We start from the raw sequence: 19,280 nt of genomic DNA, 5'->3' as shown, positions 1-19,280 counted from the left end.
GTTTACAGAATGGAAGGTCAGTCCATCTAGGAAAGTCAGAGTCTTTTCCTGAGCAAACAATTTGCTCTAACCTCATCAACACAGACTCATGCATGTAGTGATTTTCTAGAACCTCTTAGAGAGAGAGAGAGAAACTCCTATGAGCCAGAACACCTACACATTGATATACCTCATATAGTGGCTGAAGATGAGCTGCCCAAAAGTTCTCAAACTTTGGATGGACTGATTTCTGTTCTTGAGATTGTTCTTTTAGAGTCAACATTTGGCTGGTTTAAATACTTAATCAGATCCTGATGACATGCATGTAATTAATTTTTATTCCCTACTTTTATTTTTCCAGTGATGGGAGTTTTTCACATATCCAGTTTGTTTTTTTTTTTTTTTGTCTTGCCATACATGTTTTAGAAAACTATGATAAAATTACTCCCAACCTACTGTCCAAAGTTTACCATTAATGTTGAATATTATATTAGATATAAGCTATTGCAGACAGTTCTTCATGTAGGAAAATATTATTTCTTTGTACTGAAAATATTATCTATGTGTGCAACTTATTTTTCTTTGTTTTTGTGGTGCTGCGTATCAAACCCATGGCCTCGTGCATGCCAGGGAAAGGCTCTACCATTGAGCTACATCCCCATCCCCACTGTGCAATTTAAACTACAACAATGAAAAAAATAATTGGTAGATATTACTTAAATTTAGTATTTAAAAAAAACTTACATGAAATTGAGGGGAAACAAAGATAACCTTTCAAACTGCTTCTTTCATAATTATTGCACAATTCTTGTTTTGGATAGTGCAGTGAGAAATGGGTTAAAAATTTCCTTCCTTGGCCACATTCATAGAAATTCAGACAATATGCCACTTTCCTTCTTTGGCTATTTCCTACTTTTTATTTAATTCATCAGTTACTGGGGAAAGAGACTTTGAACTGGTTTCAGTCAGCTGAAAGTCAGCTCATATTTTTATAAACTGACGAATACTTGTGGAACAGGGTGGAAAAAAAATAAGTAGGCAAAGAGAGAAGGAGATGGAGCTAGTCTGTATACACAACGAAAAGTTTTAGAGGACTCAGAAATGGAAGAACTCCAAAGAGTTATCTCATAGGAAATGGGTAAATCTAGACCTAGAATAAAAGAGGACTGTGCGGAAAAAAAAAAAAAAAAATCTGTGAGCTGCTTTCCTGAGCCGAGACAAAAATATGACCATAGGGAAGAAAGCAGCAGGTGAGTTGATCCTGGGACTGCCTGCATTTTAGGGGCAGGAGATAATCTAGAGAGAAGGTAAAGTATTTCTGTGTTTAAGTAATATGTACCACTGTATTTTAATATTTTGGTGCAAAGTCTATCTGTGATAAAAGCTCATTATAATTTGGAAGAAAGCATCTAGAAATGTTAAAACTATAATACCACACAGTAAAAACCTAAGCAAGCACTATATCTAAACTGTGATAATAATTCAATCTTGCAGTTTAAGAACTGTAAATGGTAACATTTTGGTTGAGGGGAGAAACTAAAATATATCTTTTGTAATAAACTGGTTATTGTTAGAAATACATAAAGTAAAAGGTACACTAAAATAAAAAAGTCATAAGTATTCACAGTGATATTATTAGGTTACCCCCAAACTTAAAATTAGTGTGTTGAAAAAATACCTTTGTGTCTTGTGGCTCAGTTTCAGAACACAGCCTCTGTGTTGTTTCTATTCTGGAATCCAGGACATCTGAATTATCATCTGTAAATCAGTTTGGACAGAATCACAAAAGAATAAAAGCTAAATGAACAACGAAATGTGAGGTTCTATTTTCGGGCAGTTTGAGACTTTGTTTTAGGCATGTGACACAGTGAAGCAAAATTATTCTAAAAGCATTTAAATATCATGTGATTTGACACCAAAACTGGTATTTGGTCCTGACAAAGTAAACAAATTGAAATATAACATAAAAAATCCTCAAATACTCACATGATACCAGCATTTTTTATGAAAAGGGGTTAAGACTTAGAGACTTTCCAGAAACATTTGAACTTCAATTTCCTGCATGAATTAGCAAATTAAAGTGCTCAACAGCCACTTCTATCAGATGGCATTGTTTCAGACCAGAAGAAAATCAACAGTATGAAGCACCGAGGGGCAACACGAGCAACTTGGCTAAAGTCCTTTGTAGCTCTGTAGGACATCTGCTCATGCCATAAAGCATAGGGCTCAGTGGCACCTGCGGCAGGTCCTCATTACAGAGGCTATATGAGGTTCAGTGGTTGGGTCTTTGGCAGGGAACAATCTAGTTTCTAGATTAAGGTCTAGAAAGGACCCTGGTGGAGTCAAGCTACCTCAAATTAGCCTCAAGAGTTGTGAAGTAAAGAGTTACTACCCTCAAGAATTCTGTTATTTGTCTATTCTTCTGAATATGAAAATAATATGATTTTCAAAGATATCTAAAAAAGGAACATATATATTCTAAATACCCAGTTCATCTTCTGAGGAGGGGTAATGCTTCTTTCTTTTTCTCTTAGGCATATGCCTTTCTTCCTCTTCAACCTGGAATTAAGAGTAGGTACTTAGAGGCAACAGAATCTGGACCTAATCAACAGAAGTAGCGCACATAATGCTAGCTTCTACCCTTTAGAGTAAGTTGATACATAAATTAAAAAAAAAATTTAGGACATTATTGACATCTAGATTTAAATTAGACTAATTTTCTAAGTTTGACTCTATCCTAGTCTGTTTCTGGTTGCATATTGTATTTCAATAACTCTGTAACACATGTTTTTAAAAAAGTCTCATTTTATAGCTGAAGTCAAGCAATATCTTACAATGATGGCATAGCATAATTAGTAGTGTTTTTCAACATTGTTAGTGGCCCACTAAAAATGGGTTTCTATGGTTGAGGAAAGGTAGTACATGAAAATACCTCTTGACCACATAACAGGGACACTTCCCTTAATCCTGGAACCTGCCAAATTACTTAAACATTACTATTGCATAAGCAAGTACAAGTGATAGCATAACTCTTAGCACATACATTTAATTTATACAAATAAGTAAAGCCTTTCGAACACTATTCTTTTTGCATAGTCGAAAATATGACATATAACACATGAAATGTTTATTATGAAAACGCACCTCTTTAGGATTTGCTTCAACACTGCGACCTCTTATGACTTCTGTGTTGTTTTTTCTACCACTGGATATCTCTAAGGAGTAAATACAACAAAGAAAAAAGTCTTAAGTACTCTCAAATCCAATACTTATTTTAGATGTGTATGTTGATAGAGGGGAGAAAACTGACTTAATAAAGTCATTGAATTTATGTACCAAGCATTGCAGCAGAGAGGTCAAAAATGATTTTTGGTTGGGATCCATCCAACAATGCTGTCAGGTAAGTTCCATTTATTGTCATCATTAGATGTGAGTAAATAGGGCTCAAGGAAGGAAGGAATATGTACAGGGTTACAACACTAGATTTTATATAACAGATTTCAAGGCCTTTTCCTTTCAGTTTGTGTAGCACTACGGTATTAAGTGTCCGGGGAAAACAATGAAATACTGCCTCACAGTCATCAGATTAGCAAACTTCACTAGCCTATCAAGATTAAATACTGGAAAATATATAGACTGACAATTGGTACACCACTTTAAGATAATATGGCACATTCATTAACATTAGAGAGGTACCTCTAATGAGCAATTGCATATTAGAAACACAGGTACACTGCATATGCTCTAGGAAACAGGTTCTTTATAATAGGATATGTTGCAAAAAACCTTCATGTTCACCAACAGAAGCAAAAAATTACCTGGGTGTATTCACATAATGGAATACTAATTATTAATTAAAATAAAGTAACTAGTGATAGTAACTAACAGAACAAAATCTAAGAACATATTATTAAGCGAGCAATAGGTAGAAGTGGTTTATATAATGTGATTACCACTTACTGAAACCAGGTAACATATGCTATGTTGTTCATGAAATTAGAAACTACACCTATCCAAAATAGTCATTCCCTTTAGAGTGGGATAAAATGTCAAAAAATTGTGACTACGAGATATAATGGTATTTGTAACATTTTAAAAATATTTTGTGAAGCAAATATGCTAAATTTCAAGGTATGACGGTATGACTAAACTAGGTAATGGGTACATGAGTATTTAAAATTATCACTGCTTTACTTATGCTTGGGATCTGATGTAGTATGCTATAAAATAAGTGTATATGGCTTGCCTGTCATGCACAGACCGTAGTTCAATCCCACAAAAAGAAAAAAAAAAAAAAAAAAGCGTATGAGGAATAGACCCTATTCCCCCATGGAACAGAGAATCCACAAAACTAGTAGGAACCAACCGAATTCTATGCTCTGGTTGAGAACAGAATTGTCTGTCTGTAACTGGTGGCCCGCACAGGTGTGTGTAGTGAGACCTAACCCACATAAACATGACACTCCCTCTGCTACTTTATTGAGACTACCTGTCAGAGTCAACCAATGCTCACTAGCATCTGTAGCACAGTTTCTAGGACACACATCATAAAGGACTGTGCATTTTGTACTCATACTGGACTGGGTTCATTGTCAGGTTACTGGCAAAGTTCTAGGAGCTATGTAAAGCAAGGTAACACTTCTAAGCTGTATGGCCTTGAACAAATCACCTGACCTCTCTGGGTTTCATTTTCCTTAACTATAGATATCATGCTTCATTTACTTCACTAAATTTTATGAATTAAATGACAAGTAATTAAGTAATTAGCACAGAGTCTGGCACACAGAAGGTCCTCAATGAATAGTAATTGCAATTATTAAAATTACTACAAGACATTCATTAACTTACCTCTTGTGTTAGAAGATCTGTTATGGATTTCTTCATTTGCTGTTGAGTTTGAATTTTCAACCTAAATATACAATCAATGCATAACTTATGAGCACTCTCACAACAGCTTGAAGGCGACAAAAAGGAAATTCACACAATCTGGCTGTGCAAATGCCGAAAGGAACTAGGGCACATGTTCTTTTGTTCTTTTTAATTTACCAGAAGTTCAACAGGTAGAGCATCATCCTTGTGAAAGTTTCAACTTAGTAAGCTATCATCCTCAGTGTTTATTTTCCTTGTCTTTAAAATGGTTTTGGCAAAAAAAAAAAAAAAGAAAGGAAAATTTTCTGAATTCTAAGGAACCTCTTCCCATCTCTCATAATTTTTTTTTCTTTAAAAACCTTGAAGGATTTTGTCATACGATTAGCTGTTTGGCAAATTTTATCAATTTTTCTTTATTTAATTACTTTAAACTGAGAAAAATCTCAAAATAGTCTAAGGCCCAGCTATAGACCTTCACGCTATTTGGAAGATGTACTCATGCTCAACTAGAGACAAGGTAGCTGCAAGGATTCATTTGTGACATGGCAGCAAGCACATACTGCCTAGTTCTGTAGGCTTCAGGTCACCTAAAATTTCTATAAATCTTGAAGGTAAACCTGAACCACACAAATGGGTATGGTATGACTGTCTAGCTACAGAACAGGGTGGCTCAATGAAATGAGATAAACGGTTTGATCTCATAGTAAGCAAAGCTCTCCCAGTTCCTCTCTTTAGGGCAACTGGAGAGAATGTACTGTCTGCTAATTTGCAACCATTTATGGTATGTTCACCCCTGCTACAACATTAGGTTCTTTATAAATACATTAAAGCAAAACAAAAACAAAAACAGTACAACACTCTTTTAAGAATTAAAGGGATTATGAGATTCACTTCTCAGAAAAAATCTGTATACATGGCAATGACATTTCAGAATCTTCAGACAAGCTTTCTAAAAGCATAAATAAACTCTAATTCTCAAACTAAAAAATTATTTTGTCTATACAGTGCCAAGAAAATTTGGGATATTGTTATCCAATTTTCAATTCTACAATAATAAAAAACAGAAAACCCAGAGTTCATCAGTGGATATAAGCAAATATGGGAAAGACTCAGTAACAGCTACATTCAGCATGTTGAACTTGAATGGAGAGTATACTACCCCATGGCCTCCTGACTCCTAAAGAAATCATTAGTTATCTCCTCTTTAGTCACTCTCAAACAAAACAAAACAATCAACACCATAAAATCAAAACCATTACAGTTACTTACATTTAGTGAGTCGTTCACCAAGGAAGGCTCCCCCCATAGTTCAACTGTTTCAAAACAAAAATTAGACATAGGAAGCAAGATTGTTTTTCAAATGCAGAGAAACACATTTAAAGATTTTCCAGGATAGTTAAATAAGACCTTGTCAATAAGTATCCTATGTGACTTGTAAAACTCTGATCAAGTATTTTCTATAATCTGTGTTCTGCTATCAGAAAGACAATGGAAACTAACGTTGCCTGCATTTTTATAATAATGGCTATGGGTCATTAAGTCACTACAGTGATTTAATTATTCTGGTGATCTGAAGCTTAGAAAAAGGTGGAAGACCTGAATGTCAACTATTAAGTTGCAGTATAACACTGGCTCATTTAAAAAAATGCCATCAAATGAAAAGTTAGATCCTATTCCCTCAAACAGCAATGGTCTATTTATATTCTTTGGAAACTTGAAGTATAAGGTCTACTGTTTCTACTCAACAATGACAGAACACACATTCTTTCTTTTAAACAACTTCCTTTTACGTAAATAGATCTCTTATTGAATTGTAACTAAACACAGTAAAGCAGTCTGAAATATAACTGTGGGAACAAAAGATTTCAGAATCGAATGAGAGTACCTTTGTGACAATTAACATGAGTTGCTAATTATTTGTACTATACAACTTCTATTTTAATTAATATATCTGTCCAAGTTTTACATAGATTAGTCATCCTCAGCATTAACAGCTTACCAAATGTTGGTGTTGTCTTCCAGGACCTGCTTATATTTCTTTCTTTCTTTCTTTTATTTTTTTTGGTGGTGCTGGAGTTTGAACTCAAGGCCTACACCTACCTAGTACTTTTTTGTGATGAGTGTTTTCAAGACAGGGTCTCGAGAACTATTTGCCCAGGCTGGCTTTGAGCTGTGATCCTCCTGATCTCTGTCTCCTGAGTAGCTAGAATTATAGGATGAGCCACCCGTGGCCAGTAAAAAAATTTTTTTTGGCAGTACTGGGGTTTGAACTCAGGGATTTACACTTCCTAGGCAGGCACTCTACCACTTGAGCCACTCCACCAGTCCTCTGCTTATATTTCTGCTAACAAGGCTCTTACAACTATTTCAGATGATTTTGTCCAAGAGGATCCCCAATCATCACCCTTCCAACCTCTCCAGACAGCAGTCATAGATGGAGATTTAGACACACAATTCTTTGACTTTGAATGATGTCATTTCTACCATGCCTTATTCTTCTGCATATGCATCTCAGTGAACGACTTATTTCTATCAGTCATTTCCATCTTGATTTCCCTGATTCTCACAAGTACCTGGCTTAATGATGTTTTGTAAGGAAAATTATTTAAAGAGCCTAGTTGTCTACAGTAGACATTATAGCTGCTTTCCTAGCATCCTCCCCAAGAGCCCAGACTGTGGTATGGGATACTGTATGGTTCTAGGAACATAACACTTGACTTAAAAATCAAACATCAAGCTACATTCCTCTGGCAACAGTACTAATTAGGGCAGACATATGAACTTAAGCTGAATCAAATTCTCAGGATTTTGCCCTGTAATTACAGGACAAAGCTATTTTCCAGGAGGCCAGGACTGAGAAAGCGGTGACCTCTGTGGAATAAAGAGATAAGAAATTGAGTTTCTATTGTATGTTTCATGCTCTTGGATCATGCTTTTGCTTGAATTTGCTAAGAAATTCTCCTTAAACAACTATTTATAGGGTTTTCTGTTATTTTTCTTTTCTTTACCACCAAAATCACCCTGACTGTTCTTACATGGATGTTCCAACATTGTTCAAAAAAAAAAAAGGAGAACTGGCTTAAATTTGGTTACAAATTTAAAAGTTCAAAAGTTCTGAGTAGTTTTTTTCTTGCTTTTTGTCTTTGGTACTGAGGATTGAAATCAGGGCCACAATCTACCACTGAGCTATACCCTTGACAGTATTTTTCTTCTTAATGTCTAACTTAGTAGAAGAAAATAATTCTACACTGTCACAATTCTTATTTCCATTTCCTTAACCCAATGGGTCACAAAGTATGGAGTAGGACCTTTCCCTCCCCTTGGGAGCTCCCAAGGCTTCTACCAAGGAATCCACAAGGGCCAAACTAATGTCACACTAATACTAAGATGTTCGCTTTATGAACTCAGTAGTGAACAACAGTTTTCCAGAAGCCACACGATATATTCACAATTAACTGAAAAGTTTATTAACTCTAACCACAGTGGCTGGGGAGTTAGCTCAGTGGTAGAATATTTGATTAGTATGTGTGAGACCATGGTTTCAATCCCCACCACATGTATACACAAAATCTACATATAAATCTATGGTGAATTTTGGCCTAATACTGCAACCAAAACAATAGACAGCAACAGAATAAATGTGGAAACAGATATAAGAAACAACCTGTTTTCTATTACAGATTTAAAGAGATTTGGAAAAATAAACAATGCAAACAACCACCAAAGGGAGCTTACCTATTTCACTCAGTTTTCCCACATGGGGACTTTCTGGTGCTACTTGTATTTCATGATTTTTCTCTTCCTCTGAAGGTACAGATGTCTTAAAAATGCAAAGCACAATAAAAACAAGTTAAATGAGGTTTGTACAACAAGGAGGCAAGACTGCTTTCCAGAGAATGATTGAAACCCCCCTTGTATCATGAAACAACATAAAAACTTACTTTTGTATAAAACTGAAAACTGAGTATGTATTTAAAAAATACAAAAAATAAAACAACAAAAATGAAAACCAAACCAATTTCATATTTCATTCATCAATGGTTTTCCTATTGCAAAAAGTAAAACTCCAACTCAGCACAACATACTTGGCCCTTCCTGATAGGTCCTACTCCCTTGCCAGGCTTAAGTCTCACCACAGCTCACAGATGTGAGTCTAGCAAACCACAGGCTCTCCCCTCTGTGAATTTAGAATATAAGCTCTCTTTGATTGGAAGGCTCTCTCTTTCCCATGTCTCCTGGTAAACTTCTACTCTACTTTTAGAATTCTTAGAATTTCCAAGCCCTCCTGCCTGCCTGCCCCTGTTTCTTTGGGTAAGTTGTGCTCCCTGTACACTGTTTGCAACCCCCCATGTTCACTGCTACAGTCTCATATAGCTGGAGGATGCCATGGGATCAGGTTACAAAGGGGGCATACAGAGTAAATTGTGTACAACACAGGCCATAATAAAAACATGAAAGATTTTATTCTAAATGTGATGGGAAGCCAGGGGGAATTCTAAGCAGAGTGATAACAGGACCTAATTTCTCTTTTTAAAGACAACCTGCGTGGCTGATCATAGACAAGAGGAGGAGCTGGAGTAAAAGTCTAATTAGGAGGCTACTGAAGTAGTAGCTTAGATGAGAGTAGTAGCTACAGGAACAGAAATAGATGGATTCATGCTCTATTTTGGAAATGGAATCTATAAGAATTGGCAATGGATTAAATGTAGGATGACCAGGAAAAACTGAAGGGAGACTCCTAGTTTCCATCTTGAGATGGATTTGGAACTATTTACTAAGATTACTGAGGTTCTTGGTATTTCCCCCCTACAAAGATAAGGCAATAAAAATACAAAGTGCTAGAAGTACACTGACTACAGGAGCTATATAGCTGAGGGACACACACACACACACACACACACAATCACGAAATGGAACATAAGCACTAACAGTTCAGCATAAAACAATTATCAGCCATACCTCAGTTTTCAAGTTGGCTGTCAGTTCTGATTCTCTCAAAACACTGGGTGGAGACTCTTCATTGCCTAATGAAATTCAAACCATTAACATTTCTTAAGAATTTGATTTCAAAATACACCCAACATCAAAAAGAAATGAAATGTTATCTGGCACAGCAAGCCACCTTTTCTTTGGTGGTTTATTTTACTCTAAGTAGAAAACTTAATTTTCTGGAAAAGGAGCTGGAAGAGAGGTAGGGGTCATTTATGTATTCTGGGGGTGTGAAATTGCTTCTTGTTTGCACAGTAAGATGACTGCCCAGAAAGAACAGCACAATATATTTGTGGAGACATCTTATTTCCCAGGGTCTTTCTACAGTCATCTCTATTAATAAAGTTTGTACCTAAAAATATATTGAATCACTGAGGCTTTTATATGCAATAAACTTGGTTTACAAATAGGCTCACTTTATTTGCTTCATGTTGACACAGCAGAAGTGAGCATAAACTTAAAATAACTGAGGTAGACCAAAGAAGGCAAAGGAATTTTCTCAGGTGGACACTCAATTTTACTCTGGTCTTGCCTCTTTCTCTTATCCCTCTGTAGCTGTGGCTTCTTCAGTTTCTCTCACCTGCTTCACACATAAACTGCCAAAAAAAAAAAAAAAAAAAAGCCTTCTTTCTTCCAACAGCCTGCAAGTTTTTTTTTTCTTGCAAAAGCCCTTCTAGGACTGGGGGCACGGTTCAAGTGATAGAGCACTTGCCTAGCAAGCATGAAGCTCTGAGTTCAATATTCGGCACTGCAAAAATAATGAATAAATAAATAAGTGAATGAATGAATGAATGAATGAATAAATAAAGGACCTTCTATTTTTGTCCCTACAGAGGAAAAGGGGGGAGGAGGAATAATAGATTTTTGTATTGATTGAGTCATAAAAAAATTCCTGGGCATTCAATATACTCCAGGCTAAAATCAATAAAAAAATTTAAAGTTACTTATTTTAACACTAATACCATTTCTTTTCTTTCTTTTTTATTTGTGGTCCTGGGGTTTGAAGTAAGGGCCTCATGCTTGCTAGTCAGGTGCTGTAGCATTTGAGCTAGTCCTTTTTGGTGTTGGGTATTTTAGAGATAAGAGTCTGGCTTCCAACAGTGATCCTCCTGATTTCTGCCTCCTGAGTAGCTATGGTTACAGGTGTGAGCCACCAGTGCCCCGCCCTTATAACATTTTTGAAGGTCTCCCATCTAAGTCCCTATAATGAACAGGACTTAAATCTATGGCATCATAGACTAGGTTAGACAACAGCTGTGATCAGCTCTAGTTTACATGTCCAGGAAGCCTTAATTTATAGTCAGAGTGGAAATGAAGCCAGCATCCCCGGATTCTTTCAAGTCCAGTCCATGTGCTTCCTCTGAGCTCTTACATCACACTACGCTTTTCTTTATCCTAAGTGCCTGCCACACCAGTACTGCTGCCAACGTGGTACAGTACATGGTTGAATTCACAGCTGCCTTCCCATCTTTGAGTATCTATCTTTGCATCCTCAGAGCTTAGTACAGTAAGTACCTTGTATGTAGTATCTGAATTTGGATGGTTTGATGAATGACAGAGACTATACCCTTGAAAGTCACCAATTAAAAAGACCAGAATTCTCCAAAATCTGTCAAGAGGGAATATGGTGCCATTGTCTTACAAACATATCTGAAACCAGACACTCATTTTACTTGAACAGTAAAGTCAGTTAACAAAAATAATAGAGGCTGAGAGTGTTGTTCAGTGGTAGAATGTTTGCCTGATAGGCTTGAGGCCCTGGGTTTGATCCCTAGGACCATGGCAGGGGTGGGGGAGGAGAGGGCGGGGAAGAGACAAAAATTGAAAAACAAAGAGACTTAGAAACTTGTAACAGTCATTAGTCATGAAGACAACACATAGTTAGCTGAATTCCCATGTTCCAGAGTCCTACCTCTTCTCTCCTTACACATGAGAAATGGGTATACGGTTCTATTTATTTATTTTGGCAGAACTACTGAGGGCCTTATACTTGTTAGGCAGGTGCTCTACAACTTGAGCCATGTCTCCAGCCCTTTTGTTTTAGTTATTTTTCAAACAGCATTTTGCTTTTATGCCCAGGCCAGCCTGGACTATGATCCTCCTATTTATGTTTCTCACTCAGCTGGGATGACAGGCACACCTCGCCCAGTTTTTACTAGTTGAGATGAAGTCTCACAAACTTTTTGCCCAGGCTGGGCTTGAATGGTGATTCTCACAATCTCCACCTCCTGCGTAGCTAGGATTACAGTTGTGGGCTACTGCACCTGTCCTAGTAAGTAATTTTTAGAGCAGTCTAACCTTCAAGTTTGATGAGTTATTTTGTAACACAGCAAGAAAAAAATTATATTATCATTTTAGAATCATCTTTTGAAAGACTGTCTTAAATGAAATATTTAATTAGTGTGTAAATTGCAGACATATGCAATTAGAAAAGATTCTCACCTCTGTCACACAAATTTTCTTTAGCAGAAACAGTGACCTTGAGGTTTCCTTCCTTGTGAAGTAATGTCCTTGTGTCAGTAACATGTTCTGTTTTCTCAGCAGATGCCTTGGCAGTACATTTGCCATTGTGATCACTCTTTGGTGGCAAGTCCTTTACACATTGTGGAGCTGATGGAGCTAAGTGGTAGGCAGCTGGAAGGATCAATGTGTGGGAAGAAGCAATTTTTGACTCCTGGCCTGTAATACATTTGGTGGTAGTGGCTTTCAAGTTGTCCTCAGGCCCCTGCTGGAGAGGAGGAATAGAATACTCTGCTGCAGGGTCTTTGATAGGTGGGATGTGGTCAGATTTTTTAGCACCGGTATTTACTGTGGCCAAATGGCAAATACTGATAGAGAGCTCCTCATCAGATGTCTGTTCTGGTCCACTCAGATGGACAGATGAGTTGGCATTCCTCTCCAAGCTCCTTAATGCCAAATAACTGGTTGTGCTGCTGTCCCCTACAGTTTCTGCCTCTGGGCTTTTGTCTTTCTTCTGAATGGAGCTTGGCAATACATTCTTCTCTTCTGCATTTTTGAGGTGAAAAGTACTCTCCTTCTGTCCTCTTCCTGCAAATGGACCTTGGCCAGAGCAGTCCTTGTCATGTCTCTCTTCCTCTTCTGCACATACAACACTTGGTTGGCCTCGCCCTGCAGAACAATTGTAGACTGACGACCTGCCCTGCCCTTCCTCAGGGCTCGCTGCCAGTACGAGGTGCTCTTCTTTGCCTCTTGTAAATGGCACAGGACACTGACAATTACTCTCAGCCATGAGGCTGGGCATGGGAACCTCACACTTGCTCACTTTTGTAGCCGACAGGTCATCATTTCCTTCTAGGTTGTGGGCAGCTGCTTGATTCTCTTCGTGTTTGTCCAGACTAGTACCCATCAGCACATACTCAGCTGTGCTGGTAGAGATGATGGCAGCATCACTCAAGTCTTCCACTCTCGCAATGGTGACCTGGTCTTCATCCACAGGGATGGGACCAACCATGACTGCTTCGCAGCCTTCGGAAGTGCTTGTGGAAATCATGGCAGTGTCACTTGTCTCTTCTGCTGGTGTGACTACTGGATGGACCTCCTCTTGAGGTACAGCGCTAGACACGGGGCCCTCACAATCTTCCACTGAGCTTGTGGAGATAACAGCACTCCCATCTGTAACAGATGGCGCATTTTCACTTACACCAGAAATAGAGGCCTCACATTCTTCTGCTATGCTGGTGGAAATGAGGGCACACTCATCCTTTTCTTCCTTGCGGGTTGAGGAAAAAGGGCTTTCAGCTTCTGTGGGAGCACTAGGCATAGGTACCTCGAAGTCCTCAGTGCTTATAAAGATTGGACCTTTGGCTCTTTCCTCAACTGCTGCAACTGGCTGATGACTTTCAGTGCATTTGATGGCTACTGCACTGGAAATAGGCACTTCAAACTCTTCCCCTATGCTTGTGGAAATCATGGCACACTCATCCTTCTCTTCACTTCGGCTAGCAGTGAGTTGGCTCTCATCACCTGAAACTGCACTGGGCATGGGGGCCTCAAATTCTTCCATGTTCACTCTGTTGCCTTCCAAGTGTTCTTCAGTTCTCAGAGTACTTGAATGCCTTTCACTTATAACTGTGCTTACCTGAGGGGTGTAATCATTTGTTGTACTGGTGGAAATCATCAAGCCTTTGCCTTGACTCTTACTCCCAGGCAAGCTACCTTGGTTGGAATTATCATCACTGGCTGTAGTAGCCATGAGGCCATCACACTCATCATTTTCGACAGAGGTGATGATGCCCTCATCTTCTTTTTCACTTTGTGATGTGTGGTCAACTTCACATTCTGGGACTGCACCAGATACAAGAACATCATAACTACCCCCTACCAGGCCAGTGGAAATAGAGGCATCTTCAACTGTTTCTTTCCTGGTGAGCTGACCATCACTTTGATCAGAAGCTGCACTAGTCATGGGGCCTTCACAACCTTCTGGAACTGGGACAGCATCAGTCTTTCCTGCAACCACACTGGTCACACTGCTTTCCACAATCCCTTTGGCACTGGAATAGATCTCTGTGCCTTTCATTTTCTTTTCTGTACTACTCATGCTGTCAACATTACTCTCATTTGCATTCATGATGGCCACACCAGCCTCAGCATCCACATGCTCTACTATAGGACCAATCTGACTGACTCCTTCTATGCTCTCGCAAACCAACACTCCTTCACTTTCTTCTATTCCTGTGCAAGTTGAAGCATGTCCAATTTCATTTCCTCTTCCTGTACTAGTCACAATGCCCTCCCCCTCGTCATCCTCTTCTTTTGCACCTGTGCTGGTCACAATGCCTTCATCATCACAGGGACCAGCAGCCACTAAGGGTGCATTAGTGACATCTTTGGCTACCGTGCTGTCCATTGCACTCTCTCCATTTTCTTGCGTTTCAGAACTTATAGCGCAGCCTTCACTACTGTCTTCCATGCCAGTGCAACTTGCTGGCCCTTCCCCATCTTCTTCTGTTATGCCTGTGCTGGTGACTGCACTCTCACCTTCTGCACCATCATTCCCAGAACCATCTCCTGGGTTGGTGCTTGTCCCGGGAGGTGCATCATTATCTACTTGGACCACATCTGCACCAGTCACCACATGCTCCTCCCGGGGCCCTGCCCCAGTTACTGAACAGATAACAAAGTTATCACTTCTGCGCTCTGCTCCTGTACATGTCACAGTACCCTCCGTTTCTTTTTTGGGACCCATTCGTGTCCTATTTCCCTGGGACCCATCAACCTCTTCACTGCTTATGGATCCTGCTCTTATTTCTGTCCCAGCACTTGTAACTGCTCCATCGCTTTCACCTTCGCTAATGAAAGTAACAGTCCCTTCAACAATTTCTGAGTCTCTACTTGAAGAACCATCACACTTTTCTTCAGACCCTGCACTGGTTACAGCATCATCTTTTTCTTCTGTCACAACACCGCTCAAGTTGGCTTCTGTTTTAACAGTATCAGCAGCCACAGGGCCTGCTGCTCTGTCTTCTGATTCGGCCACAGTACACTCTCTACTTTCTCCTTCCTTGGTGCTTGTAAGGAAAGTTTCACTTTCAGCAAATCCTTCTGTGACAACACCCCCACTCTCTTCAGCTGCAGCAAAAACAGTACATTCGTTTGCTTCCACCCCGACCCGGAGGGGATTGTTTCTAGGGCACACACCTATTATGAAGCCTTCATCTGCCTCATTGCTGGTGCAAGGCAAAGCCATCACTCTCTCTCCTGTTTCTGTAGAAGTGGTGGTGGCATCCCCAGCCTTTACTGGAGTTAAGGTGATGCCTTTGTCCTTCCCTTCAGTACTTGTGGCAACTGAAGTCTTTTCTGCTCTACCGGATCTAGCAGCCACCTTTTCAGTTTTTCCATTCCTTTGTTGAGACACATAGGAGGCAGCATTACCTCCAGCACTTGTGTCTACCTCACTGTTTTCAGCCCTTTTTTCAACATCAATTGGTACTAATTTAATTTCACCTGGGTCACTCTTAAGTTCAACTGTTTCAGCAACCTTTTCTGTACTCATGCCTACCACATGATCAACAGCAATGTCATCTTCCTTGCCATTTTCCATTGCAGCTCTAGCTGTCTGCTTTAAACTGGGCTCTGCATTTAAGTCACTTTCTTTCTTGGCCATGTCCATCAAATCAGCTTCTTTGTCAACATTCTCATTTTCCACAATTATGTCTGTTGACTTGCTAGCAAGAGGTATATTTACTTTTCCTTGCTTACTGTCTAATAAAGTAGCCTGGTGTTCTCCTGGAATGTTCTTCTTGACAGCCACACTTCCTTTTGCTGCCACAGAACTGTCACCACCTGCTTTGCTGTCACCTGCCCTAGGGACTTCTAATTTTCTGATAGTCAAACTTTGGTTAGGGATATCTGAGGGATCCATAAGGGAGGCGCTGACTGTACTACCTTCTGAAACAGTTCTTCCATGAACTGGAGGAATTACATGTGAATCAGGAGATTCTTTCTGAGGCACAACAGTCTTGGAATCTAAGGATGGTGAGGGGCCTAATTCTGTGGAATGTTCAAGAGCAGTGTCTCCTGGAGTGGCATGTTCTTCAGTGGATCCATCTATGCTTTTCAAACTCTTTTGTATCCTATCATTTTCTGATGGGGCATTAGAAAACATTCTGTGACTTGTCTCAGAGTCCACATTCACTTTATGAGCTCCTCGTTGAATGAGCTCTTTCTCCCCAGGATTTGGTTTGGACACAGCACTTTGGATGTGCACTTTCTTTGTTAAGGTGTTGTTATGTTCAGCATACTTTTCAGAATTGCTAGTAATTCCCATTCCACGCCCCGATTTACAGGCTGCAGTTGCTGCTTTTGAATCTACTATGGAAATTCTTAACTCATCCTTGAGAACTGTGGCAGTAGTTTTTTGCTTTATGACAATGTCAGAGTCAATATCATGTTGAGAACTATTATTGCTGCAGTCTTGGATTTTAGATACTTCAAATACATTTTCGACAGCTGCCTCAGAGTCAATTTCCATTGGCTCTTCAGAGATTGATGAGGTTTCGCCAGTTTTTTTCGGTCTCTGAAGAGAGGAACTACTGGGAGTGCCTAAAGTGTTTGCTGCTAATTTATCTTCTCCTTTGGTCATTTCTTGTGATAAGCTTCCCCTTCGATTTTCACACAACCTTCTACTTACTTTCTTTTCTATGACTGAACCATTCCCTCTGGTCTTTTCATGATTACTGTCAACTTCTTTACCATCCTTGTCATCAGATTTATTTTCTTCCTTCTTTTTCATGTCTTTACTACTGTGCTTTAAGCTTCTGTTTTTGTGCCCATCTGATAACTTTCTCTCAAGTCTGGAAGAGGTTGAATCTTTGTCACCCTTATATTTCTCCTTTGCCAATGATAACTTCGCTCTGTGACTAGAGTCTTTCTGTGTACTATGTGCTGAAGAAGTGACACTCTCTAGCACGTGTTCAACACCAGTTTCTTCTAAAGCCTTGTCTTCAACTTTAGACTTGCGTTGTTTTTCGGAGTCATTTTCTTCTGTATTCTTCTCCTTATCTGGTTTTGGAGTGGATGTCTGTTTTGTGACACTTTCTTGTAATTCTGTTTCAGTAACTTTTAATTGTTTGCCTTGACCTCTTGGTTTAGACTTCAACATAAGTTTTTCTTCCAACAAGCTCTTCGTTCTTCGCCTCTCCTTGTGAACAACTTCTTCTGGTTTTAAATTACTATCTAAATTAGTTGAGTCTGTATCACACTTATCTTCTGAATAACTTTCACTTCTTCTCTGAACTGTGGTACTGTGTTGCTTGGAACTGGAAGAATCTTTCTGAATTTTAGAATCACTTGACCGTCTGGATTTGTGCTCTGCCTTAGCTTTTTCAGACAACATGTGCTTCTCTTTCTTGTTGTTTTCTTTTCGTACATTCTCATCTGTTTTTATAATGTATTCAGAAACTGGCTTTCCATCTTTCCCTAAGACTGATAATTTCCTTTCATTCCTATGTTTACTTTTTCGTTCAGCTTTATCATCTGAAGAAAGCTTGGTTTGCTGGCTCTGTTTCTGAATATTTTCCTCTACTTTTAAGCCTTTCTCAGAGTGAAGTTCTGTCTCATCACCTACTTTATGTGCATTCTCACCTTTATGTTTGTGTTTTATAGACAATTTTTCTTCTGACAGAGTTTTCTCTTTTTCAGGCTTTTCCTTGGAGGATTTTACCTCTTTCTTAGGTAGATTTTTCAAATGTGGTGTTTCAGAATCATCTTTCTTTAGATGTTTTTCATTTTTAAGAGTACTTTTCTGTTTCTGGGTTTCCTCCATTCCACTTTCTGAGCGGTCTACTTGCCTTTTTCCTTCCCTTGTGTCAGCTTCTTCCTGTGACCCTTCCACTGCAACAGGGGTAGACGTTCTTCTTTTATGTTCTCTTTCTACTTTGGGTTCATTTTTGTTTTCTTCAGCTGAATGAAAAGATTCTGAAAGTCTCCGGGCAGGTTTACTTGGCTCGCCTTTTGCATGAGCATGCTTCAGTTCCTTTGAAGAAGATGCCTTTTCCTTTTCACAATGCTGTAAGAAAACAAATGTTAAAATATGAGAAATACCAAAATCAATCTTTAGATTCAAATTAATATTTGGGGGCATTTAATATGTTGAGTGCTGGTACGTATGAAAAACTTCACTTGATCCTTGGATGCCTGTGGTAGGCATTACTAACCTCTTTTTATATATGGGGAATCTGAAGCTCAGTGAGTGGGACTCCATCACTTGAAGGTTAGGCATCAAGGAGCTATGCTGGAAATGAGTTTAGATGATCTCCTTCTGAGTCTAGCACTCTTCCCACTACATTGCAGGCAACTCCACAGGCTCACATTCTCCTGAGATTTCTCCGAAGGTTCACCCATGAATTTAGGAGGCTTTCTTCAACTCTAAACTGCTACAGCCCACTAATGCCCATGATGTTGACAATTAATGTAATAAATGTAAGTGGAATGAATGACAGTCTGATGCTCCTTTTAGTCTAAAAACACTATACATGCTGATGTAGATAATTTAAAAATTTTACACTAAAATACAGGTTTTCAATACAGAAACTCTAATATTTTATGGAAATCACATAAATTTAGACCAATTGTATGATAGTCTTATAAGATTTCAAATGTACACAGCACCCCACAGTAACAATAACATATGTAATACAGCTATGTATTTGTAAATATGTTTATGCATTCAGGGGAAGATATTAAGAGCAGAGCATGTGAACTTTCCTCTTCATCCCCCGAGTTTGGCAATGAGTAATTATTACTATTAATAAGAAGATGTTGATTACACTCACTTCAATAAAGACTCACTGACTACTAACTATAATTATTCTTATTCAAATAACATGTCAAAATCCTGTCCTTAGAAAGACCTTTGTGCCTCTAGGTCAGCTTAACAATGTATTCCTTAAATTTCAACATAGATTTATATACGTAGATAC

General features: G+C 38.8%; 1 protein-coding gene across 4 annotated transcripts in view; it reads right to left on the bottom strand.

Moving 5' to 3' along the window:
• Bod1l1 (biorientation of chromosomes in cell division 1 like 1) overlaps positions 1-19,280 on the bottom strand; it is a 54,814-nt gene that overhangs the window by 15,131 nt on the left and 20,403 nt on the right. For all 4 annotated transcript variants that reach the window (XM_074042599.1, XM_074042601.1, XM_074042600.1 and 1 more), the window contains exons 10-17: positions 12,280-18,367; positions 9,808-9,872; positions 8,584-8,668; positions 6,118-6,161; positions 4,828-4,888; positions 3,124-3,194; positions 2,466-2,538; positions 1,658-1,737 (exon numbers count right to left, since the gene is read on the bottom strand). In XM_074042599.1, the coding sequence (XP_073898700.1) occupies positions 1,658-1,737; positions 2,466-2,538; positions 3,124-3,194; positions 4,828-4,888; positions 6,118-6,161; positions 8,584-8,668; positions 9,808-9,872; positions 12,280-18,367 (6,567 nt within the window). The remainder of the gene's footprint in view (positions 1-1,657; positions 1,738-2,465; positions 2,539-3,123; positions 3,195-4,827; positions 4,889-6,117; positions 6,162-8,583; positions 8,669-9,807; positions 9,873-12,279; positions 18,368-19,280) is intronic.

This window comes from Castor canadensis, chromosome 9, assembly GCF_047511655.1.
Source record: "Castor canadensis chromosome 9, mCasCan1.hap1v2, whole genome shotgun sequence".
In the NCBI taxonomy this organism is placed as follows: domain Eukaryota; kingdom Metazoa; phylum Chordata; class Mammalia; order Rodentia; family Castoridae; genus Castor; species Castor canadensis.
Note: the sequence above shows the minus strand (reverse complement) of the source record. Positions and strands in the feature narration are given on the sequence as shown.